At 55.9% G+C, this 25,417-nt stretch overlaps 1 protein-coding gene and 1 long non-coding RNA gene across 4 annotated transcripts; one reads left to right on the top strand and one right to left on the bottom strand.

The window, feature by feature from the left end:
• Positions 1 to 1,382: 1,382 nt before the first annotated feature.
• CHST1 (carbohydrate sulfotransferase 1) lies at positions 1,383 to 17,402 on the bottom strand. 2 transcript variants are annotated; one of them, XM_036326107.1, is made up of 4 exons: positions 16,929 to 17,402; positions 5,387 to 5,509; positions 4,608 to 4,681; positions 1,383 to 3,510 (listed from the first exon to the last, which is right to left on the bottom strand). In XM_036326107.1, exon 4 carries the CDS (start codon positions 3,466 to 3,468, stop codon positions 2,233 to 2,235), a length of 1,236 nt encoding a protein of 411 aa, XP_036182000.1. In that variant the 5' UTR covers positions 3,469 to 3,510; positions 4,608 to 4,681; positions 5,387 to 5,509; positions 16,929 to 17,402; the 3' UTR covers positions 1,383 to 2,232. The 2 variants fall into 2 exon arrangements, with proteins under 2 accessions (XP_036182000.1, XP_036181999.1); XM_036326106.1 differs by having other exon boundaries at positions 5,387 to 5,503.
• On the top strand, positions 15,395 to 23,170 carry LOC118665101. Of its 2 annotated transcripts, none has more exons than XR_004970538.1 (3): positions 15,395 to 15,934; positions 21,031 to 21,137; positions 23,115 to 23,170. It is a non-coding gene; the product is annotated as an uncharacterized LOC118665101 (long non-coding RNA). The 2 variants fall into 2 exon arrangements; XR_004970537.1 differs by having other exon boundaries at positions 22,398 to 23,151.
• The last annotated feature ends 2,247 nt before the right edge of the window (positions 23,171 to 25,417 follow it).

Here is a 25,417-nt window from a genome sequence, read left to right as displayed (position 1 = left end):
CCGAAAAGCTCCAGGCCCTGCCCACCAGTCTTAACAGAGATGTTTCCATACTAGGCTTTCTAGTCTTGAAACATGAGGCTTTAAATCATACTCTCCTTTTTACAGAAAAGACACCTGAAGCCCAGAGAGATAAGCCTTTGACCCATTGGCCACTTTAAGTCAAGACTCTCAGATAAAGACTACACTTCCCACCTTTCTTTGCAGCTAAATGTGTCATGACTGGAACTAATGTCTATAACTTTGGAGTTGTACTCACAAAGGACAGAGGTGTGCCTCGTTTTTCTCCTTTCCACTGCCTAGTGAGCCATCTTGGGCCACAGAGCCAAAAGCAACACCTTAGAACAGTGGAGCAGCAGTAACATGGCGAGAACCAGGGTCCCTTATATCTGGGAGCCACCATATCAACCCTGACCAGCTTATGCCACATGCACTGCTCAGTGAGAATGAAACAGCCCATCTTGAGTAAGCTCTAAGGCAGTGGTTCTCAACCTTCCTAATGCCACAACCCTTTAATTCAGTTCCTCATGTTGTGGTGACCCCCAATTTCATTGTTACAAATTGAACATAAAGCATAGTGATTAATCACAAAAACAATATGTAATTATATCTGTATTTTCCGATGGTCTTAGGAGACCCCTGTGAAAGGGTCGTTTGACCCCCAAAGGGGTCGCGACCCACAGGTTGAGAACCACTGCTCTAAGGTATTTGCTATGGCGGCTGAATGTATACCCTCCTGACTCATATAACATAGGCCAGGACCAGGTTTCCTCAGGAAGCCCTGCACCACTGGAGCTGCCTTTTCCAGGCACTCGTATTGTTCCAAGACAACAGAGCTGTGGCCCCCACCCCAGGAACCAGCTGTTTTCTTGGAATAAGAGGGAAGCTGCTAGATTGCCAAGGATGGGAAGGGAAATAAGCACGTTTGATGTTCCACCTGTGTAGACAGACACCTGCACTAGTTGTTAAAATACTGAAATATTTCCAGGCCAGGTGATAAGCAGCCACTGCCCTGACCCAACCCATCCCTCAAATGTCCCCCTCCCCAGCTATCTTTGCCCCAGACCCAGCAATTGAAAGAGTGATGCGTGGCATAGGAAGGGGTCACCAGGACTTCTTCCTGACCTCTGGGCATTCCCCTTGTTAAATATTTTGAATATCACCCCTAGCTATAAGGTGTCTGGTCTCAACTGACTGAATGGAAACGAAACCCTGAACTCAATGTGGAGGGTGAGGAAGATGACATGAGTTCTGAAAGCCAGAGACTGCTCACTGAATCCCCGCCTCCAACTCCTTCTCTCCTCCCCAAAGTCAGAAGCACCTAGTCCCCACCCAGGCCTGCCCTCACCCACACAGAATGGCCCACAGTCACGCCCAGATATTATTGCACTCTTTTATTTACAGAAAACACAGATAAAGCATTTCAATGTTCATTTAGCAAACTGATCCACTCTTTTTTTTTTCTTTTTGGCACAAAGAAATATCACAGATGGACCCCAAGATCAATCAGAAACCCATAAGATTTATCAGCCATCACTGGTCCAGGGGCAGCCACAAGACTCAGACAGACAGACAGCATCGCCACAGTCTGGAAAAAATAAACAAGGTCCACATTCACCTCACAGTAAAAACCTGCTCACCGACAGGCAAGGGTGGGCAGGAGGGGGCAGTTTCTATGCTCCAAAGGGGGCAGTGGGCATTGGGGGCAGGAAGCAGGATGAGGAGGGACAGACACCATTCATAACTTAGAGAGCGGTGGCCTTTTTGTCATTAACCTCTTACCTTGTAGAAGTAAACAGTGCAAAAACTACCATGCCCTGACCACTCGTCCGTTCAAAAGTTCCAGGAGTTGTGTGGTTTGGGTGTCTCTCCTGGTGGGCGCCTGTGTGTATGTGTGCACATACGTGAATGTGTGAGTGTGGTGCTTGTAAACATTGCCACCATCCACACAGAGACCCAACATCCGTGTGTCTGAATGGGGTGGGGTGGGGTGGGGGGTGGGCTGTGCCCCACTTCACTCCCCCTCTGCCCCAGTGATTCCTGTCCAAGACATAGTGCAAATTTCAGAGACAAAGGAGGCAGAGGAAGTGGGGGGGACAGGGGAGGGGGGACAAGGGCAGGAAGGACACAAAGACAGGGTGGAAGAGGGAAGGGGAAATAAGGCAACAGTTAAAAAACGGTCCATTTTATCAAAACCGACACCAGGTGCCCCTCATGCCCACCCCTGAGCCCCTGTCACGAGAAGGGGCGGAAGTCCCGCTCCTCCACCAGGCTGATGGCGGGGTTCTTGAGCTCCTCCTCCGAGGCGGCCATCCGGTAGCCCAGCTGCGCCAGCACCCGCTGGCAGGCGTTCTGGGCAAAGGCCACAATGTCATAGGAGAGGCGGAAGCGCCACTTCTCCGCGGTGGCCGCCGAGTTGCGCACGGTGCCGTACTTGTGCTTGCCCAAGGCGGGGTCGCCCTGCGTGTTGTTCTGGATCCAGCGGGCCACGTGGCTGTCCAGGGGGATGCCCAGGAACCCGTAGATCTCCTCCGTCTTCTTCATGGGGTTCCTGGCCAGGTCCTCATAGCGCACCAGCATGTACTTGCCTTTGAGCCACGAGGGCCGCATGAGGCCGGTGGCCACGGAGTTGGAGAAGTCCTCGCACACCGTGGTCAGCTGGGTCACGTCCAGGTTGTAGGGCTTCCTCCCGGTGCCGTACCAGAGCCGCCAGAGCCGGTAGGTGTCCCGGAAGGTCTCGCTGCGGGAAGCCAGGATGCCCCGCGGGTCTCGGACCAGCTGGATGACCTTGAGGTTCAGCCGGGGGTCTTCCACCAGAGCGCGCAGGTCGTTCACCTCGGGCACCCGCACGGTCTTGATGGCCACGTGGCTGCGCTCCCGGCAGGCCTCGGCGGCCACGGTCAGGTTCAGCAGGCCGCACTTGCGCACACAGTCGCCCTCCTCCAGCACCAGGTCGGCGGAGCCCGGGGGGTCGCACACGGGACGGGAGCACAGCACGCGGCTGGCCCCGCGGCGGAAGACCCGGTCGGTGGTGTGGTTGACGGGCGGCGGCTTGATGTAGTTCTCCAGGAAGTGCAGGTCACAGTCGTAGAGGCTCCGCAGGAGGTCCCGGCTGGCGCCCAGCATGACCCGCCGGTCCGCGGGGCTCCTGCCCTGGGTGAAGCGGGGGATGAGCGTGTTCTGCACGTGGTAGAGGGGCTCGAACAGGTAGAAGACGTCCAGGTGCTGGTTGAAGAGCTGGCCCACGAAGGAGGAGCCGCTCCGCGTGGTTGCCAGGATGAGGATGTGGGTCTTGCGGGAGAGGTTGTAGGTGAAGGTGGGGCCCTCTTCGCACAGCCGCTCGGCCAGTCCCGCCTCGGCCAGCCCCGGGCAGGTGTGCAAGGACTTGGCGGTGAAGGTGCGGATGGCCGTGTACTGGATGGCAATGGAGGCCAGGGCGAGGAGGAGGACGGCCTTCCAGGAACATTGCATGGCTGGGCACCTTCATGGGGCTGCTTCTCCACCTTTCGAGCTCTGCGGGCAAAGGCGGGCAGCCATCAGGGGGCAGCCAGGCTTAGGTGCCTCACACAGAATAAGAGTCAGACTCCAGGAGGGTGTAGGGAAGTACCCCCTGCTCCCTGCCCAGGGTTCACTCACTGCACTGAAGGCCTGAGTAGCTTCTACCCTAGGCTGCACCATTCTCTGGGGGAGTCACTGGACTGAACCAACTGATTCCCTGGACCCTGTCCTGCAGGGTTTAAGCTACGGAATGCTGTAGGCCTCCCAGCAGAAAGGAGGGGCCCTTAGGGCAAGAAACTAACTCCCCGCAAACCCACATATAGGGTGTGGCCATTCCCCTGCCACTGCCTGTCGCCCCTGCTGGCATCTCCTGGGCCCACCTGCATCTTCCTTCCACCCTCACAAAGTGACCCATGTGGTCATCTTTCCTCCACCCCGGTTCACCCCCTGGAGGGAGAAGAGTCCATGTCAGATCCTCCTGAGCCCGCGCAGAAAGGACCCTGGTGCCTGGTGAGTCGGTGAGCTGCCAACATCCACTCAGCCACGCCCGCTGAGGACAATTGTGTCAGCCACCACCATCCCCTGACTTACGGATGCAGTGACCAGCTTACTCCAGGTGAGGACTCCTAGGGGCCCGTGGGGGCTCTAAGAGTCACCTGGCCCAGAGCAGAGACAAGGCCATGGGCTGTTGAGAATCATCCATTCCCAGGCCCCAGTGTCCTCCTGGTTTGCTCCCAGCCACACAGGGAAGAGGTCCAGGCCATGGGCAGACGACCCCCAATGACAGCAGAACTAACTGGCCCCTCCGCCTCAGCCAGTCCCCCAGGGCCCTCAGCCCCTTCTGTGCACAGAGTGAGCTCGGGGACCCACCAGTAGCCCAGCAATGGCCCCAGAGAACCAGAGAGAAGAGGAGGGGGTGGACCAGAAGGAGCACCCCAAGGAAAGCATGGGGGTGAGGAGAGCCGTGAAAGTGAACGGTGTGCCCAGGGTTTGGGACCAGGAGCCAACCTGAACATCTGGAAGTCCCCCAAGAGAGGCTAGTTCAGCTACAGGCCCTGGGGGAGGGCTGGGGCTGCTCCAAGGGCCAATGAAGGGAGGGACCCACCACTCACCAAAGAGGGGCTGCTCCGAGCTGGGGAGTCCACAGCCGCCAGGTCTCCTGTGCAGCAGCCCTGTGGCCAGAAAACTGCAGAGACAGGGAGAGGAGGGGGTCTGTAAATGGGGTTGGGCTCCCAGCACCTCCCTTCCTACCCCTGCTCTCCTGTGTCCTGTGCTCTACTGACTTCCCCCTGTCCCCCAGGGCTGGGTGATGAAGGTGCTGCCTGCTCTCCCATATCTATCACTGACTCAGGGCTCCAAATAACCCAATGCCATCTCTGACCCGCTGCATCCAGCCCCCTGAGTCCTGGGCTACATCATACCCCCTCCTCTCACCTCCCCCACCTACCTACCCATGCCCTCCTAACCAGCCGTAGTCCTCTGCTCGCACCAGAACCCAGGGGGCAGAGAGCTGGCAAGCTTGCACCCCTACCTGACCAAGAGTTGGCACCCCACAAGCTTTGCACCCTCCATGGCACCCCAGGGAGGCACCCACACATGCTCATCACACAATGGAGCTGCAAAGAAATCCACTGGCCACAAACACCCCCGGCCTAGCTAGTTCTGTCCATTCAGCTCTGATGACCAGACCCACCCAACCAGCCGCAGCGCTCAGCCTCTAATGATGGAACAAAATGTCAGAGTCAAACTTATCCCAAAAATTGGGCTGGCACACAACCCCGGCTGGTTCTGCATTTTAAATCAATAGAACAGCCTGACCTTTCAATTTCCAACTTGTTCAGTAGCTACCCAGGAGGGGGTGAGTGGAAATCAGCAAGGGCAGGGGCCTCACCTCACACCTCCGGGAGGTGGCAGCTCAGTCGCAGCAGCCCGGATGCTGAGCCCCGCAGGAAGGGACAGCTGGGGAGGGAGGTTCTTCTGCCAACCACGCTGGACAGAGAAAGGCTACCTGCAACTCAAAGCAAAAGTAAACCTGACCTTCATGCTCTGCGAGGATTCTAAGTTAAAACACCAAGATCATAGCGTTATTGTGGTTGGCATCTATTGAGTGCAGCCTACGTGCTAAGCCCTTTATCTGAGAGCTCATTTATTCCTCGCAAGAACTTCATGTGGAAGCCAGTACAAGCTTCATTTCACGGGCAGCTGAGGCACAGAAAGTAGAGGAAACTGCTTGAGCTCACGTCTAGGTTAACCCACATCTAGCAGGTTCCCCAGAGCCCACACTGTTTTCCCTCAAAGGAGATTTGACTTTCTGCTCCTCCAGCTTACATATACTTGGCCTTCAAACATGCATTTGACCAATGTCCCCAGCCCATTTGTGAATCGGTGAGAGAGGGACTGGACATTAGAAGGGGGCAGACATCTGCCAACGGCTCAGCATGAGACAGGCACTATGGGTGAAACAGCACAAAGGAAGGCAAGCACTTACTGGGCATTCATGATGCTTCTCCCGGGCACGTGCTCCCTTCACAGGCAGCAGCTCATCTCACCCTCATGCCAACCATGTAAGACTGATGCTGTAATATCCCCATTTTACAGAAAAGGAAGCTGAGGCTCTGAAAGGTTTTATAAATTTCTAGTAGGAGATAGAGCCAGGATTCCAGCCCAGGCACTGTGCTCTGGAGTCCATGCTCGAGTCCTCCTCCCTGATCCCTATTCCACTCACATTCCACCCCCTTTGGTCCTCACCAAGACAGGAACCAGAACGCTTAAAGAGACTTCGTTTAACTATAGGATTCCAGTTCCAGAAACAGATTAAAGAGGAGCATGCTGCAGGGAGGGGACCATTTCAGTGTTTTCCTTCCCCGCCCCCACCCGGAGAAACTTAAGGCAGGATTGGAAGCTGCTGCCTTTGCTAATGAAGCAGAAGTAACTGAAGCATCTCGCTGCTATAAATCCCTAAGAAAGTGGGACTCAGATTCATAAGGTGCAGCCTGGGTACCAAGGAAGGGAATGTGTTCAAAGGCCCCATTGCCGGCCATCGCCTTTCCCCCAGAAAGGCAACGCCGGGGCCTGGGAACGGCAGGATGGAGGAAGTCAGGTCCTCCGAGAAATGTCCCCGCTGTCCTGCCGGCCTGGCAGAGCAGGGGCCAGGGCTGGCCAAGCCTTCTTGGTATGCTAGAGGCATGTGCCCTGAAAAACAGAGGCCCTGGGACCAGGTCCCATTGTCCCCAGGGGAGCTTTGGTCACTGCAAGGGACTCCGCAATGCCCTCCACCTCAAAGCCAGACTCTGAGCCCCAGGTCCCCTCCCTGAGCTTCCAGCAGCCTCTGGCACGGCCTCCCTCTCCCTCTGCCTAGTTGAAATCCAGGCAAATCTTAGACCTGGAATCTGCAACTTCTGTTGGAAGTGGGAGAGTTGGTGAACTCCCCCTCCCAGCAGAAAGCTCAGATTTCCATGTCAGGTACCTCAATACTAGGGCAGATTGTGGCATGGCGGGGGGAGGGGGTGGAAAACACCTCTTCATGGGAGAACTACAATTCAGAGCTAAGAGCTCAAGCCATGGAGCCACACTCACTCAGCTGTCACTTAGCAGGCGTGTGGCCCCGGGTGGCGCACTGCCTCTGAGTCTAGGTTTCCCCATCTGTAAAGTGGGTCTCCTCATAGAATCGAAGAACTTCAAGCATTTAGTCAATGCCAGGCATGGAATATGGCACAGCCTCGGGCTTGGGACATGGACTGACACCAGCCCCATCGATGGCCAGGTTTCTTAATCTCGCTTGGCCCGTTTTTTCACCTGCAAAGTGGGAATCATTTTAACAATGCTGTTGTGAGGATTAATTAATAGTGTCTAGCATAGAGTAAGCACTCAATGAATGTAACTATTATCATTACATGTAGTATTTGATTTTTATCTCGAGGTACACCCCAGAACAAATCATCGCTGACTGTGGCACACACTCTCCCTGACCACTGTGCGCAGACCTCTGCCAGGAGGCCTCTGCCCACCATCCCTTCCTCAGGGCCTTCTCTCCCAGCCAGGCTACCTTCTCATGCTGAGCTACCGCAATGGCTCTCCTGCTGTCCTCTGGTGGGCATATCCTGTAGTGCAGCTCTTAGTCCGGCGTTGCCGGTTCAGAATTCCTGCCTGGTTGGCTGCAGCTTAATGTGAGGAGGCAGCCAACAGGAGGTGAGGTTGCAGGATGCAGTGAGGTGTGATGATTACACGCCCACCCTGGCTGCGGTCTCTGCTCTGTGCACCCCCTCTTCCTTACCCACACACCAAAAGGCAAGCAGCAACAGGCAGCCAGACCTCATCCCGCAGGCCTCTCCTCCCTGGTCTCATTCTGCTCTGGCAGGGGAGGGAACACTGAACTGTCACGGGCAGGGGCAGCCCACAGCCTCTGCCTTTCCCTGGCCTGTGATCTTGTACTCATTCCCTGGTCTCTGTGCCTCGGTCTTTCCATAGATCCAGCGACTCTAAGGGCCTCCCAGGTCTGACCACGGCATTTCTGATCCAAGGAAGGCCCCATACTCCACTCTCAGAGTCAGGGCCACTCTCACTGAACACAGGGGACCCTTCTTTGGGAGTAGGAAGGCCCCAGGCATCTTCCAAGATGATACCAGGTGTGGGCAGCTCTGCCTCCCACCTCAGTCCGATCCACAGCTGACCCAGTGGGACCCAGAAACAAGGGGCTCTGCCCTCTGCTGCATTTGCACCACCCTGCCCCCAGCCTCATCCCTTCCCGTGCCTCCCCCCCACCCCCCCACCCCGGCCCCATGAAATCCCATGCAATGCAGAGTTGTGACATTGCCTTTTCTGGGCCACAGACTCCCTCCTCCCAGAAAGACCCATTTGTGCCCACAATTTTACACACACAATTGGAGAAGTTAAGCCTCTAGGAAAAAGAAGGGGCACCCCTGGGTGGGCTTTAGGAGGTCCAGGAACCTTCTACTAGCAGCACTCTCCCAACTCTAGGACTCCCTTTTCAACTAACTCTATCAGAGAAAGCTCCACACACATTACGCACGCTGCTAAGTAAACAGCAGCTAGGGCCAGAAACCCGCGTGCAATATCACATCGCCATTGCTGATTTTTTAACAGGGGTGTGTGTGGGGTGTGTGTGGCGGGAGGGGGTGTGGGTGTGTGTGGGGTGTGTGTGTGTGTGTGTGTGTGTGTGTGTGTGTGTGTTTGTATATGTGCATAAACAACCATTGAAAGAACTTGTGCTGAGCCAGTAACTGTAGATGTCCTGGGGGGGGGGGGGGGGGACAGGAGGGAGGTGACTAGGAGACAGGGATACGAGAAAGGCACAGTTTACACTAAGCTTTTGGTTCAGTTTGAGTTTATTAACTTTGGGGGATGGAGTGAAGCCACCCATGTACAAACTGAGGACTAATGACAGGGTGGGGCTCCAAAAGTCAGCACTGGCACCTCACTGTGCCAACTATTCTGTCCCCAGGGCACTGCCAGCCAGCTGTCTCCTCCCCCATTTCCAAGGCACCAGGGTCAGAGTCACCACCTTTCCGCCAGAATGGGGCTCTGTCTGCTCAGACAGGCCACTAAGGACAGCGGTCGGCTGGGGCGGCTGAGACAGAGCAGGAGCTGAAGAGGAACGAGACCTCAAAGGGGACCTGGTTGGGGAAACAACTGCCCTCCCAGCCTTTTCTCCCTAAAAACAGTTTGTGACGCGCTAGGGAAGCAGGGAAAGCAAAGAAAAAATCTGAATATCGTATTTCTAACCACACTCAGGGCTGGGGAGGGGCCTGAAGGCTCTGGGGTCCCTGGAACTGGAGCAAGGGGCAGGGGGAACTGGACAGGGAGGGGGGAGTTGGCAAACAGGCCTCTGGGATGGGGACTGCAGACAGGAAATGCATAATCCCTACGTCTGTAGTGGCGAGCACTGACCCACCATTTGTTTGTTGGGTCAAGACTAAAACACATAATACAAGGTTTTTTCTTCTACGGAAGATGAGGTGATGAAATGAAGAAAGTAGAAAACAGGGATATGAAAGTGAAAGAACTAGGAGTCAGGTTAGTGTACAAGAGCCAAGCTACTTCTGGGCTTCACATATAGGTCAGAGCTACCTGGCAGCCAATGGGAAAAGGGAAATATTCCATTGATATATTTCATAGGATTTATGAGATGAAGATTAAAGCATCTGCTCAGGAGAAACCCAGCTATTCTTGATCCTGAATTCAGCATGATATTTCTCCTAAGCGGTCTCCTAGGGAGCCCTGAGCTGTCTTCCTATCCCTAAGACCCCATGCCTAATAAGCCCAAGGACAAGTTTCCTGGGGCTGTGTTCTAGAGCATCCTTCAAGATGAGCAGCGTGCCAGCGCGTAATCCAGCCAATGCAACCTTGCAGGTGAGGCAATCTGGTGTCCAAACTTAGCCTCCGTGGTCTGGGTCAGCCCAGGGAGCTGGAGGCATGAGTGCCTCCCTGAGGGGTCATGCCCCTAACACTGTGATGTCTACAGACCCTCTCCTCAGTATCTGCACCAACACAAACATGGTGTTTATGTACAATCGCTAGAGTCCCTGGGCCCCACAGCCTATCCACAGACCCCACAGGCAGAACCAGTACATCCTTCAGCGACCTCCAGTGGGGGCGAGTTCTCACAATCCTGGTGCCAAAGACAAGCACAAGGAGGGACTGGTCCGCTGACTTCTCAGCAGCAGCAGAGCTCCTCGGCTGCCTCCTCTGAGCTTCTGTGTCTCCAGAGCAGGTCACTCCAGTGCCCACACGTGATGACACTGGGGACACCGTTCCTGGGAAGAGGCAGGCTGGGTGGTGGCTGGGTCCAGACTTGACTCCCACTGCTGGGGCTTTACCGCTATGAGACCCTGGTCAAGGCACTTGCCCTCCACAGGCCTCAGTTGTCCTGATCTATGAAATGAGACCGTCGACCACAGAATATTTCAGATATTTGAGTTGTGAGACAGAAAGCTGATGGATGCCAACAGCTTAGCACAGTGCTGGGCACCGAGCAGTACCCAGGAAGTGGGAATCCTGAGCGTGACTTCTAGCCCAGGGGTGGGCAAACTTTTTGACTCGAGGGCCACAATGGGTACTTAAACTGGACCGGAGGGCCGGAACAAAAGCATGGATGGAGTGTTTGTGTGAACTAATATAAATTCAAAGTAAACATCATTACATAAAAGGGTACAGTCTTTTTTTTTTTTTTAGTTTTATTCATTTCAAACAGGCCGGATCCGGCCCGCGGGCCGTAGTTTGCCCACGGCTGGAAGATACTTTAACCTTCAAACAGAGAGCAGTGGCCTGGGAATGTTGAAGGAAGTGAAATGTTAAAGGTTCCCCCACTAAAGCTCACCCTGCCTGTGTGCTTGCTGTTTGGGGTCCTGCCCTGAGCCCAGCCAGTCAGCAGGGTCCCAGCTCCCGGCCTGAGGAAAGCTTTCCCCAGCTGTGGGGAGAGTGACTGACCTCCTGGCACAAGGCCCAGTGTGCCCGGCACCTCTGGGGGAGATGAGTCAGAAGGGCCACTTCCCTCGGGCCAGTCTTACAGCCGGCCTGGCGGGTGGTAGGCGGAGCCCTTCTGCCCCAACCCTGGGCCGAAGGCCCGGTTTCCTGTCCTCCCTCCCCTCCCAGCAGCCATGGTCAGAGTGGGAATAGTACTGAGGCCTCACCCGCTAGACACCGGGGCTTGGCCCCATCCTCCCATTTCCAAGGCTGGAAAACCACCAATAGGAGCTCAAGTACAGGCAGCTGCTGCCAGAGGGGTCGGGAGGAGGGCCATCTGTCCCTGGATCTCAGAGTCTCCGGTCTCGGAGCCACCTGCATAAGGCCCAGCTGGCCCCTGGGGAGAAGGGAGGCTCACCTGGCCCTTGGGGCTCTGGCACAGGATGGAGGGGCTACGGGAATGGATACTCAGAGATGATCAGGGTCCTGGCTCCCATCAAGTGGGCCCTTACCGCAGGTACAACTGCCATCTTTCACAGGTGAGGAGCAGTGAGGGGGCTGGTCCAAGCATGCGCAGCTCATCTGTGGTGCAGCCAGGATTCAAGCTCAGCTCCGAGCCCTGGCCTTGGCCTTGACCCTAACCACAAAGGTAAGCCTCCAGACCCCACCCAAGAGCAAGAGTATCACCCAGCACCTGGAGACCAGGAGGGAGGGGCAAGGAGTGCAGGGCTGAGGTCCCACCTTCACCTCGGCTTTTACCCGAGCCCAGACATGGGCTCATCCAACCAACACCCATTGACCAACCATCTCTGAGAATCAGGTCCCTGGTTGTCAGCCGGAGAGATGGGAGGCTGCCCATGGCCTTGCCTGCCTGGTTCCCTGGCACACCAAACAAGTCTGTGCCCTCTTGCCACTTCCCAGGGGGTCTTGTCTGCCGAGCTGAATAGAAAAAAGGAAGATTATCACAGATTAGAAGGGACCTGCCTGGCATGGCACCTGATAGGCAGCAGCCAGCATAGCCCCGCCCCGCAGCCTGGGGCTCCAGGGCTGGCTAGGAGCGTCCAGGGAGGAGTGGGTGCTTTTGTGGCCCAGGAGCCCAGGAGTGCTGAAATCCTGTGCCGCCAGAGAACGCCACGCACGTCTTTATTACCACCTGTTGTGAATGGTCTGGACTGGGGCTCAGGATTGGGCTCAAGGCTCAGAGAAGGCCCTCCTGCTCCTTAAGCTCAGAACTTCCCCCAGCCCTCAGCTGGTCACACGGATGCCAGCACGGTTCAACCTGTCACTCCTCTGTCGCCTGGACAAGCCTTAGGGAGAGCCACCCATTGGTAACATGACAACCGCTGAGTATCCCTGCCCCTACATCAACAGGGACCTGCATAAGCAGACATAATGGCAGCTGCTCACCAGGGACCCATTCCACAGGTGTGGGACCAAGGCTCACAGAGGCTAAGGGACTTGCTCCCACCGCTGGGAGGTGGCAGGGTGGGAACTGCTTTCAGACTATGGACGCTGTGTGCAATGCCGCGAGGCCCTCACCCTCCAAGGTTCTCCCTACAGGTTTCCCTTCCTTCCCCTGTGACTTCCTAATACCCTTGATCTGAACCACCCCAAGCAGCTCCCCTGATCCTGTACATACCCCGTAAGTGCTTATGAGAAACTCAGCAGTGTGTGGAACCCACACCTCGGGTCCTGGGCAGCCTGACTCCCTCTGAGCCCCAGTCGCCCACCTCCAAGGGCAGGTGAGGGGCTTAAATGAGACCCCCCTCACCCATAACGCTCTTAGCATCCTTCCTGGGACATGGCAAGTACTCAGTTCATGAGACCTTTGAATGTTGGCATCATACTTGTCTGTCGTCTCCTCTGCCTGCAGTATCCATAAGGGAGAGCACCAGGCCCTCCCTCCACCAACCATCACCCCTTGTGCCCAGCTTGGGAGCCCAGACTACTGCCCCCAGCAGGGACCCAGAGTAGAGAAGGGCTGTGCCCTATTCCCCATCCCCAAGGAGGGACAAGTAAGCATCCCGACAATTCCCAGACCACAGCCTCCCAGCTCCAATCAAGGAGCAAACACAGAGGGAATCTCTAAACACTGAGAAAACGCGGGAACTCTGCCCCACGTGGCACCGTGGGGATTTAGAAAGAACAAATCATGCCTGACAAACTTGATAGCTTTTTTGATAGAATTACAAGGCTGGTAGATGAAGGAAATGCAGGCAGGGTAATATATCTTGATTTTTAGCAAAGCATTTGATACAGCGCCCCGAGTAATCTTACAAAATTAATTCAAAACAGACTTGGCCCTAAGCACTTGTCATGTGGCCAAAAGCAGGAGGGGGCAGGTCCCAAGGGTCTCAAGTGGAAGAGGCAAGTACAGGGTGAAGGACTGAGGGACAGAGTCTGGAAGTGGGGGCAGGGCTGCCAAGACCCAGCCTGGGTCAGATCTTATCTAACATCTTCATTAATGATCCTGAGAGAGGGAGTAAACAGTCCGTTAATGAAATTTGCAGAGGATATTAAATTGGAAGGTGTTGTGAACACCAATGAGGACAGCAGAACAGTCCAGAGAGACCTGGGGGGGGGACAGGGGGGGTGGGAAACTTGGCAGGAAACAGAGTCTGGGGGGAGGGAAGCAGGGTGCTGGCCAGCATCTGGGGCTACCTGGAGAGCCAGGGAAGGGGGAAGGGCATCCCAGGGCTGTGTGGAGCCAGGAGCGGCCACGGCTAGCTTGAGTTCTAGCCAAGCAGGCAACCTCAAGAATCTCAGTTTTCCCATCTGTAAAATAGGGCTGGTGGATAGGAAAGATGCCCTGCAGCTCTAAGAGCTGGCAGTGATGGGAGCCTGGAGCTGAAGCCCACTTTATGGGAGGAGAGGAGCAGTGACACAAAGAGCAGGGCTTGTCTGCAGGCCAGGGAGGGGCGGGCAGCATGGAGAGGGCTGCTGAGGGCTGCTGAGGGCTGGCTGAGCCATCACTAGGACCCAGAATGTCCCAGAGCCACTGCCCCAGGTCAGCAGCAGCAGTGGGCAGGCCCCTCTCCCAGCCTGCTGGTGGGACAGGCTGGAGCCCTGAGCCTGTCCAGACCTGTATGGTATGCTGGGAACACTTACGCGATAGAGGTTTAACCTGAGCAGGAGAAGTGGGGAGTGGGGGAGAAGGTCAGGGTTTGTTACTTTTCTTAGATTTCCTGATCCCTCTTGGGCAGATCCCTCTCCAGGATCAAGGAAAGTGGCCCCATCCCTTCTCTGTCCTCAGAGCTGGGACTCTCCTTCCCTCTCCCTCTGACCCGATACCCAGCGAGCTAAGGCAAGAAGCTGCCCATTCATCTGGACTTGGATTTGTTCCCATAAAGCTCCTAGACAGGTGGGGTCTCAACGGGAGCCAGGGCTCCCTAGCATGGTGCCAGGCCCCCAGCAACCTAAATAAATGCTCGGTGGGAGGAAGAAATAGACGGCTGGTTCCCAGCTGGGGGTGCACCAGGGTTGCTGAGGGCAGCTCTTCCAAAGCAGGAGGCCAGGCCTGCCAGATGTCAAGACCACCTCCCAGGACACAGAGGATGGCTCCAGATGAATGTGCTGGGGGAGTGTCTTCCAACCCCCTGAAATGGTAAAAATGACACTTATTGAACACTTACTATGGCTCCATTCAGAGTGTGTTCCCCATATTAACATGTTTGACCTTCACAGCAGCCCTGAGGTAGGTGCTCTTTTCTCCCTTTCACAGAGGGGGAAACTGAGGCATAGAGTAGCAGCCAGGAGCCTTAGTACCTAGACAGAAGGCCCATGGGGAGAAGCAGCAGCCTGCCAAGAGCCACAGGGGAGATGAGCAGCTCCTGATGGGAGACCCCAATGGGTGGGATAAGCAGCCCCTTCTATGGGGCCCCCAGAGCCTTGCCCAGCCTCTCCCTGGTCCCCTTGAAGGGAGTTGATGCAACTCCTGCCACACTTGTGGAGCCTGATTTTACTATATGTTTCTCTCTTCCCCACCACCACCACCACCACCACCGCACTACACCGAGTCCTCTGAACAAGTCTGTTTCCATGGAAACCATACAGTGACTCAGGGCTTCGGGACCTTCTCTGAACCAGATTATGAATATCAAATGCTCACTCCCCGCACCAATGCAGAGTGAGTTGGAAAAGTAGAGAGACACAGTGGGCAAGGGAGGAAGACAGGGAAGTAGGCAAGGAGAAGGGGGGGGGGGGCTGTTAAGCCTGGCCCCCCCAGTGAGAGCCTAACATCTGGGTCTCCTGCAGACTCAGTGGGGCACAGATGTACACCTCCTCCATGTGTGCACAGCTGGCACACACACCCCAACATCGGCGCCATCCCCACCAGCCTTCCCATGGAACTAGGGCCCTATGGGAGGGAGCGCAGGAGGTAAGGGGGCTCTACATTTCTCCTAATGAGGACCTCAAATGGCAGAGGGGGCAGGGGGCAGGGGGCTGGGGAGAAGGGAAGCTGTCTACAAGAGGAGCCTGACTTCAGATGCCAAGGAGGAAACCTCTGGCCAAAAGCTTTGCAATATTCGGCAAAGAAGGAAATCTGGAATTTAGGGAGGGAAATGTTTCTTTCTGCATGGAGATGAGGAGGCTGGGTGTTAGCTTATGTGCTGGGAGCAGGCGCTGGCCATGATTTCAAAGCTTCCCCTCCCCACCCCCCACAGGGTTAGTGGGATCATTAGCAGAGACTGCCTCTCACTTGCCCTCCACCCTGGCCTGACCAACCGCCATTCACTTGCCCTGATTGGGACAATAGCAGAGAAATGAAAGTTTGCAGCGCCAGGCTCCTGGCCTTCCACAGGGACTAAGGCCCCCAAATCTGCCCCCTCCTTTCCCGGCAGCTCCCTGAAGACCCAGGAGGGAAGGGAAGAAAAGAGGTTGAGGCTTGATACCTCCCTGGTGAATCCGATGTGTGAGTCATGACGGTGAGTGCGAGCGCTTAGAAAAGAAACAGGGTCATGGTGATGCCTGCGAACGTCCCCGGCTGCTGACTGGAGTCTGGGAACCGCCTGCCCAGGTAAGCTCTCCGCCTGAGACACCTGGCCCTACTGGAGGGGTTGAGGAACCCCTGGGGGCAGGTACCTGGTACTCAGTCCCCACCTGCTTGCCTCCTCTACCTCCTGGTGCCTTTGGCTTGCCAAAGCAGCCACCTTCCCAGCCAGGGTACCCACCTCCTGGCCACAGTCCTGGGTCCCCTGCCCCCCACCCTTACCAGCCCTGGGAAGGATGCTGGGCTCAATGTTTGTCCTTGGCTGGACACCCACCTTCCCATCTCCTGCCTCCACCTCTCTGGACTCCCCAGTCGCCCTTCTTAGGAGCCTCCCGCTTAGGAGCAGCGTTTAAGTCCACGGAAGAAAACCTGCACCGGCGACGAGGAATCAGTCCTGGGAAAGGGCAGGTCCGGGATGGGGGAGGGTCATCCTTGGCATCCAAGATGCCACCCCAGGAGGACCCTCGGGTCTGACCATGGGCTTCCCAGCCAGGGCCGATCTGGGCTGTTACTGTGCAAGCCGGCATTGGGTTCCTAGGGCCTGGAAGGGGTGCCCCAGAGTCCTGCCGGAGAAGAGTAGGAGGCTGGTTCTGGCTTCCCCCGGGGGGCTCTGCACCATCCCCGTGCGGAGCCGGGACTGGGAGCCGCTATCGGGAGGGGCAGCCCCCTGACTCTGAGTGCAGCCCCGGTTCGGAAAGTTGGTGCAGGTGTGGGGACCTCAGGGTCTCGGGGAGACTCAGCAGCTCGGAGCCGGGAGGCTGCGGGACAGTGAGCCCCCGAGTTCTCCTCAAGTTTGCTGCCCTCCCGGGTGGGGGCGGGTGGGCTAGGGTGGTGGCGGGGCTCACTCGCCGCTAGCCGGAGAGCCGTCCTGCGCCCAGCACGCTGCTGTCCCCCGGCCCGCACCGCCCGCATCGACGGTCCCCGAGCCGAGGGGCGGCTCCCGCTACTCCCGCGCCCCTCCCGGCTGCTGCAGCGAGTGTCGGCGCCCGCCCGCCCCGGGAGCCGCCGGGCCGGCCGATACCTGGTCGGGGGCGCACCGGGAGCCGCCGCAGCGCCCAGCGCAGGCTCCATCCTCGGGTGTGGAGTCAGGCTCGCCCCGGGTCGGCGGGCGGCGGCGGCGGCGGCGGCGGCATCCTGCGCCTCCCGCGCACTCCTCCGCGGCCTCCCTCCTCCTGCACCTCTTCCGCGCGCCCCTCACGGGCCCCTCTTCATGGCCCGAGGGCGCGAGCCCGGGAGCCCGGGCGGCTCAGCTGGCGGAGTGCTTTCTCCGGGGCAAGGCGCGGGACCGGGGACCCGAACGCAGGGGCGCCGGGCCGGCGGCCGGGACCCAGAGCGCCGCAGCCCCGGGCACCGGAGAACAGCGGCCGCGGGCGCCGGAGCCTCGCCGAGCGCCTGCCGCCCGCCTGGAGTCCCGAGTCCCGAGCCCAGAGCAGCGGCGGCGGCGGCAGCGGCGGCGGCTACAGCGCCGATCCGAGCAGCGGGCGCTGCGGTCCCGGCTCCACCCCCCCAAAGCCGCCCGCCCCTCGGTGGCAGCCCGCCCCCTGCTCTTCCCCACCCGCCAGCGCGCGCCCTCCGCTCCCCGCGCGGTCCTGCCTGCTCCCGCCTCCTAACCCCCGCTCTGCCCCAGCCACCAGCGCTGCGGACACTGCACGAACCCCCCCTCCCCGCCCGCCGCCCCCCCTCCCCCCCTCCCCCCCCTCCCCCCCTCCCCCCCCTCCCTCCCCCTCCCCCGGCAGGCCAGCTCCGGGGCCAGCCCCCAGCCACCCCGCGCGAGGGGAGCCACACCCACACCCCAGGTTTTGGAAGGCCGGCGAGCGAGGACGCAGGCTGCGCACTAGCACCTCTTCCCCTGCCCTCCCACCCACCCCGCACCCAGGGCGCTCTCGGAACGCCTTCGCCTGAGTGCCCCCCACCCCCAGTCCGGCTGGAGCCCCAGCTGAGGAACTCCAGAAACCAGAACAAGAGCCCACCACCCTTCAGCGCCAATATCTCAACACACACCCCAGCCCATCCCCCTCCCTTTCACTTCTCAGGTATGGGAAGGACTGGCTCCAGTTGGGCCTCTTGGGCAGGGTCAAGAGGCGGGGGCGGGGAGGCGGTTTAGCGGTGTTGGAGAGTGGATTTGCTGGCAGACAGCCTTCCAGGCCAGTCCTGCACCCCGTTGCCCACCCACTTCCTAAGGACCACCGCTGGCCCCTAGCTGGGAATCAGGAGCCACTATGTCCTTATGAAGGGAGACCTGGCGGCATAGCCCACAGGCTGAGCACCTAAGTCCATTATTCTTTGCATAAATAAATATTGACTGAGCATCTCCCACAAGCCAGGCCTGCATGGGCACCAGGGACTCGTTGGTGACAAGACAACCGGATCCCTGGCCTCCCAGAGTGCGGTGGAGGAGAAGCACTGGTGAAGGGGCAGAGACACCATGTGACCACTGGGCCCTGGCTGAGAGGCCACGGGAAGTCAGTCCCAGCTCTGCCATCACCCATGGCTGCAGGGCGGCCACCTCAGAGACAGGCGGTTGCTAATCTGGGAGATGGAGTAGTCCTCACCTCTCAGGGCTACTGTAAAATGCCAGGTGGGAAAATACAGGTAAAGCGCTCCGCACAGTGTCTGTCACATGATGAGTGCTAAATACTCATTGTGTGGTCTTGTTACTGCCGTTGGCGGGTTGGTGTTCAGGGTAGCCAGGAACCAGCATTCACTCACTCACCCGGAGCAGACCATGGCCTCTCTGTTCCTCTGGATGACTCAGTACTGGGACCATCAGGTCTCTCCAGACACCCAGAATCACATGGTATGAAGGTCCCTGCCTCCCGGGGCCCACCAGACCAGATGGTCATTTATCTTGGTGACAATTGCAAATTTGTAATTATAAACCACCACCATCACCACCCGCCCGGCAAAGGATCCCCATCAAGCCAGAGTGTGAACCAGTGCTCTCCTGCAGTGGCAGCAGGAGCCTGGCCCCAGCCCCGCCCACCCTCTGCCCACCACAGCCAGGGTGGTAGTGCCAGTCCTCAATCCTGACTTCAAGGTGACAGATGTGTCCCCGCCTGTCCCCTGAGGAGTGCTCTGAGGTGCCTAACAAGAGTGCTGACCCTCCAGAAGCAAGGACTTCGTGTTTCAAAGTCCCATTTGTCCCTCCATAGAAAACCAGCGTCTAACGGCCCAGAGCTGAGCCATCAGAACCTTCCCTTTCACCCAGAGCTAATTCCTCCAGGTCTTCAGCCTGACAAGAATAGCCGGGGTTTAGAGAGCACTTTCTCTATCTCGCACTCTCAGATCCAACACCTCATTTTTCAACCTCTGGTGTATTTTGGGTGGGGAGGAAGAAATGTACATCTGGCTGACATGAAAAGATTGGTGTGGTTGTAATGTAAAGACAGAGTGGAATTTAGAAAAAAATTTTAAAAACATTTAAACTCTAAAAATAGACAAAAAGCTTCGTCTTGGGAACACGGGGATTCTGTTTCCAGTTTCCTGGAATCTCCCAGTTGACTAGCATTAATGTTTTGTGAGCACCTACTGTGTACACTCCACTGTGGCAAGTGTTAAAGGGGAAAGAGAGGAGGAAAATGCAGAAGCAGAGGCCTTTGTTCAGGGAATTTTTATCCCACACAATGAAGCTGCAAAGAACAGTTGCTGAAAACATGATTGAGTCTAAAATATGCAGCCTTCAAAGTCAGAGGAAGATAGAGCCTTGGAGAGTCATCCAGGGAAGGCTTCCTGGAGGAGGCAGTTAAACTGAGGCTTGAGGGATGGATAAGGTGTAAAAAGGCAAAAGAGCAGGAGAGCCTGTGAGAGAGAGGAAACAGCAGCCAATGGAGCTTACTTGTGGGATAATAGGAAGATTAATATTAATGGCTAATGTTTGAGATCTTATCCTGTGCCAGGTACTGTGCTATTTGTTTTATATGAATTATTTTAATATCTCTTAAAACAACCCCATGAAGTAGGTATTACCATTCCCATTTAACAGACCAGGAAACTGAGAGCCAAAGAGATTAGGCAACTTACCCAGGTTTGCAGAGCTGGTGAGCAGTGGAGCCAGGAATTTTTCTTGTTGTTGTTAATCCTCACCCGAGGATATTTTTTCCATTGATTTTTAGAGAGAGGGTGGAAGGGAGAGAGAGGGACAGAGGAAGGGAGGGAGGGAGGGAGGGAGGAACACTGACATGAGAGAGATGCATCCGTTGGTTGCCTCCTACACACACCCCAACCAGGGCCAGGGATCAAACCTGCAACCCAGGTACGTGCCCTTAATGGGGAATCAAAGCCACAACACTTTGGTGCAAGGGCCGACACTCTAACCACTGAGCACACTGGCCAGGGCTGGAGCCAAGATTTGAGTGAACAGTCTGGCTCCACACGATAACCACTCCTCTAGGCCATGTGTGGTAGGTAACCTGACTCCAGTCGGGTGCCTGCAGGGAGGAACAGGAGGTGGAGTGGGCTAGGGAAGACAATGGCAGGGGGTAGGGCCTTCAGAAGGCCCCAAACAGAGGATTTTCCTGAAATAAAGCCCCTAAGCCCTCCTGGGAAATCTAAAATGAGGCATTCCCTCTTCTCCCCTCAGCAGGCAGATCCCTAGGGTATTTGGAAATTGGTTAAGGGATTTGGGGGCTCAAGATTTTGGCTTTTTAATATCCCTTGCCTATCCATGCAGTGGTCGTCTGTGCCACCCACCTTGTTACTTCAGTCTGTTCCGGGAGATTGATGGTCCAGGCTTTGATTTAAGTTCTGCGTCTGGGATCCTCAATTTCCCCTGTCTCACGGGGGACAATGACAAGGCAGCCATCACACAGAGGATGGCTCCTTCTTCCTGAACTTCAGGCCTGAGAACTCGCAGCACCTGTAGAGAAGGTTCCAATCAGGAAGGCCTGGGCAGAGGCAGCCAGGCCCAAGGACCTGTCTTCTGGAGCCTCAGTTTCCTCATAGACGATGTGAAAGGGGTGCCGCCGAGGAGCTGAACCAACTCCCTCCTTTCATAGATGAGGAAATCAAGCCCAAAGAGGTTAAGTGACTTACCCAAGGCCAACAGGAAATGAATTAAGCCTTCTGCTGGGTCTCCAGCTATTTGAGACAAAGGACTCTTATCTTTCAATTCTGCCATGTTCTAGATGAATTCTTGTCCTGGGTGAATCGAGGACCTGAACTCCTCTGTGGCTGAGATAAAACAAATACTTGAGGACCTTACCTTGGGCCAAATACGAAACTGTTTCCTCAGGTATGTATGATCACATTTCCTCCTCATAAGATCCCCATGGGTCACTGGGCCTAGGAGTCGCCAGGCCTAGCCAGTTTTTGATTCAAAAGACAATATCATTTTGGCCCAAACCCTGAAATCCTGTCCTTGTTCTTTCCTACCGTCAGTTTCTCAGCCAAAGCCCCTTGAAATGTCACTTCACTGCCCCACTGACAAGGGTTTCCGCGAATCTACCCAAGGAACGTGGCGTTGCTCCCAGACCAGCCTATCCGCTGCAGTCCCACTGGCCATCTGTCATGCTTACCTCTTCCTGTCCTAGAACTTGCCAAAGGCCACAAGGCTACTTGAGGGAATCCCCCACCCCCCACCATGCTTCCTTGATGATGGTCCTTGTGGAGAAGCTAGCACCCAGGCCACAGGGGTGACTCCTGATGCTCCCATAGCCCCAGTCCTTGGGCTGCCAGAGGCTGGGAAAGCAGCATCTTCCCCAACACAGGGGCCCTATAGCCAAGGACCCGAGGCTTAAGTGCTTGTGCCACAGGCTCCCAAGGCCTCTCTACAAAGAGCTTGTCTTTGCTGGTGGCTCCAACAGCTAACCCCTCGCCTCAAATGTAAGCCAAAGGGCCAGGGAGGAGGAGGTACCATTCCCATCTTCCTCCTTGGACTTCTTGGAACCACCCCCAATAGACAGTCCCTCTCATGCTCCAATCCTATCCTATATAATAAAAGGCTAATATGCAAAGCAACTGAACAGCGGAATGACCAGTCACTATGATGCGCACTGACCACCAGGGGGCAGACGCTGAACATAGGAGCTGCCCCCTGGTGGTCAGTGCGCTCCCACAGGGGAGCACCGCTCAGCCAGAAGCCGGGCTCACAGCTGGCGGTGGCAGGAGCCTCTCCCGCCTCCATGGCAGCACAGGGAGCGGGCCTAAGTCATCAATCGGACATCTCCCAAGGGCTCCCAGGCTGTGAGAGGGCACAGGAGGGGCTGAGGATCCCATTCCCCTGGCCCCCCAAGTGCATGAATTTCGTGCACCGGGCCTCTAGTTACAGAATAAAATGCCCCAAGTGAATTAGAGGTTATGCCAACTAATCCTGGTGGATGGGAGGAAACGGAATCTGATTTCTTTCTGGTAAGTACCTAATTCACAGCACAGTTGCTGCCCAGACCCTCCTGGGCACCCCAGGGCTCTGGACTTTCAGGCCTCACAGGTGGGAGATAGGAGTGGTCTGTGTTGGTCCTCAGCCCGTTGACGCTGTCCCCATCCCATCCTCCAGGCTCCATCTTCTTTCCTCTGGCCTCGCATGATCCAGGCCAGATCTTACCAAAGCGAGTCTCATTCAAGCTCCAAAGTTTCTGGGAGGAGGAAGAAGAGGTCAGAGAGGCCAGGCGTCCACTTCCTTTTGAGGAGGAGCCTGCTCCAGCTGCCCTCCAGGGAAGATGTCCAGCAGAGAAGTTGACCTTCCCTAAGCCACTCTGCTGGCATTGCCACACTTGCCCCCTGGCGGCCCAGGCTAGGGGAAATCCCATGATGCTCCAGGGCCCCACGCTTCCCGGTGCTTCCCAGAGCCTGCCTGCTGGGAAGTGGAGAGGTGGCCACGGGCGGCCTTTGTTCATCTGGAGGAGACTTCCGTCTCAGGCTCTTCACCCAGGCCAGACCCTGAGACAGCCGGCCACAGAGCCACAAGGCGACGGACAGACTGACCAAAGGCAAACAAGGCCTAAGATGGCCACAGACCCTCTTCTCCCCTCAGCAGGCAGATCCCTAGGATATTTGGAAATTGGTTAAGGGATTTGGGGGCTCAAGATTTTGGCTTTTTAATATCTCTTGCCTGTCCATGGAGTGGTCATCTGTGCCACCCACCTTGTTACTTCAGTCTGTTCCGGGAGATTGATGGTCCAGGCTTTGATTTACGATCTGTGTCTGGGATCCTCAATTTCCCCTGTCTCGTGGGGGACAATGACAAGTTTTAATTCATTACTTTATTTTTAAGAAAAGTGCTGCTGAAAGTTATCATATACTTCGGGAAGCTTATGGTGAACATGCTCCATCTCAAGATACTTGTGAACGCTGGTTTAAAGGCTTTAAAAGTGATGATTTCTATGTGAAAGACAAAGAACGTCCAGGTCAACCGAAAACGTGTGAAGACCAACAATTACAAGCATTATTGGATGAAGATGCGTGTCAAACTCAAAAACAACTTGCAGAATGATTAAACATTGCTCAGCAAACAATTTCCAATCCTTTACAGGCAATGGGAAAGATTTTAAAGGAAGGAAAATGGGTGCCACATCAACTGAACGAAAGACAAATGGAAAACCGAAAAGTCATCAGTAAAATGTTGCTTCAATGGCATGAAAGAACTTTTTTGCATTGAATTGTGACTGACGATGAAAAGTGGATTTATTTTTAGAATCCCAAACACACAAAATCATGGGTTGATCCAGGTCAACCATTAACATCAACTGCAAAGCCAGATCACTTCAGAAAGAAGACAATGCTCTGCATTTGGTGGGATCAGGAAGGTGTGGTGTAGTATGAGCTTCTAAAACCAGATGAAACCGTTAATACTGATCTCTATGGACAACAAATAACCAGTTTGAACCACACTTTGATCATAAAACGACCAGAATGGGCCAGAAGACACGGCAAAGTAATTTTGCTTCATGATGACACACCATCACACACTTCAAAACCAGTTAAAGACACCTTAAAAGATCTTGCTTGGGAAGTATTAACCCACCCGCCGTATTCACCAGACCTTGCTCCTTCAGATTACCACTTGTTCCAATCGATGGCACACGCACTTTCTGAGCAGCACTTCAAAACATTCGAAGAAGTGGAAAATTGGGTCTCTGAATGGTTTGCCTCAGAACAAGAAAAGTTCTATTGGGATGGTATCCAGAAATTACCTGAAAGATGGGGGAAATGTGTAGCTAACAATGGACATTACTTTGAATAAAGCACTTTTGATGTTTCTCTTGAAATTATGGTGTTTTCTTTGGTTACAAAACCCACATTATTAACCAGTACGCCTGGTAAAAATAGGGTCCAGTGAAAAGTTCACAAGCGCTGGAACTGGGGAGGTGGTGGGAGTTGGGGGTGGACGGAACAGAATCGTGGGCTGCAATTAAAACTCCCATCTGGGTAATTCCCGGGCCTCTGCCGGTCTGTTTCCATGGCAAGGGAGGTTGACCCAGAGAAGACGGGCTCCTGGCAGGGCTGGGCTCCCTCCTCTGTTGCTGCCCACAGAAGCCTCAGCCCCTGATCGGACAGTTCAGACAGAGTGCATGGACCAGCGGAGAGCCTAGCAAGCGACAGGTAGAGGCCCAGGCTCTGTGGGACAGGTGCCCACGCTGGCAGCAACAGAGAAGGAGGGATAGTGCCTGGGCCCAACGAGCATCTAATGGTACATCCTGGGACTATGGGAGGCCCAAGCTCAGACTCTAAGGACATGGGCTTCCAGGTGCAGCCGACAACCCCAGTCTGGTGTCTTACCTGAGGTGGGGGGAAATCAAACTCTCCGGAAGTCTGGATCCTTGTCTCATAAACCCCTAAGGTCCCCTCAACCCCTCATTTGCCTCCAGGCCAGCCCCGCTCTGTTCCACCTCCTGCCCTCACCTGCCCTCATCCCACATCCCTCATAACCTCTTGCTCATGGGAGCTCACCTCATGCTGGCCCCCAAAGCAACTCCTTCCCCCGACCCTGACTAGAGCTGAAAGGGTAGGAAGCCCTTCTGGCACATTCCCTGCTGGAAGATAGTGACAAGCAGAGCAACAGTGGGCAGGTGCTGGAAAGCATAAGGTCAGGAAAGAGGTGGCTGTTCCTAGGCCTCACCTCTGAGGACTCCTGGAGCTCAGGAGGCCTACAGATTCACTTCTCAGGCCAGTACACAGAGGTCCTAGACTGGGGGGTCCGGCCCAGGGGCAACCATGAGGCCTCCTGGGTCAGTTCCTGAGGTGTGAGCCACCTGGCCTAAAAGGCCTGCTTCTAGGTGGATCCCTATGGGCTGGTCCTTCCCCAAACCCCACATTCATTCACCCCAGGAGGGGAGAAGGGATAAGCAAGCATTCAATGTCCACTTCCCTTTTCTCACCTGGTCCTCATTCCTCCTCTTGCCCCAGCCCTTCAGCTCGGAGGTGCCAGCTTAGAGTGCACCATCTGCAGGACCCAGCCCTTGGTACTTAGGAGCCAGGAGGCCACATGGAGATAGGCAAGTATGCCCTCAGCTCCCCCTGCCCAGCCCCAGGCCAAACTGGGGCTCTTTCCTGCCTTCCTCTGGGGAAGGAGGGAAA

This window comes from Myotis myotis, unplaced genomic scaffold (genome assembly GCF_014108235.1).
Source record: "Myotis myotis isolate mMyoMyo1 unplaced genomic scaffold, mMyoMyo1.p scaffold_m19_p_10, whole genome shotgun sequence".
NCBI lineage: Eukaryota > Metazoa > Chordata > Mammalia > Chiroptera > Vespertilionidae > Myotis > Myotis myotis.
Note: the sequence above shows the minus strand (reverse complement) of the source record. Positions and strands in the feature narration are given on the sequence as shown.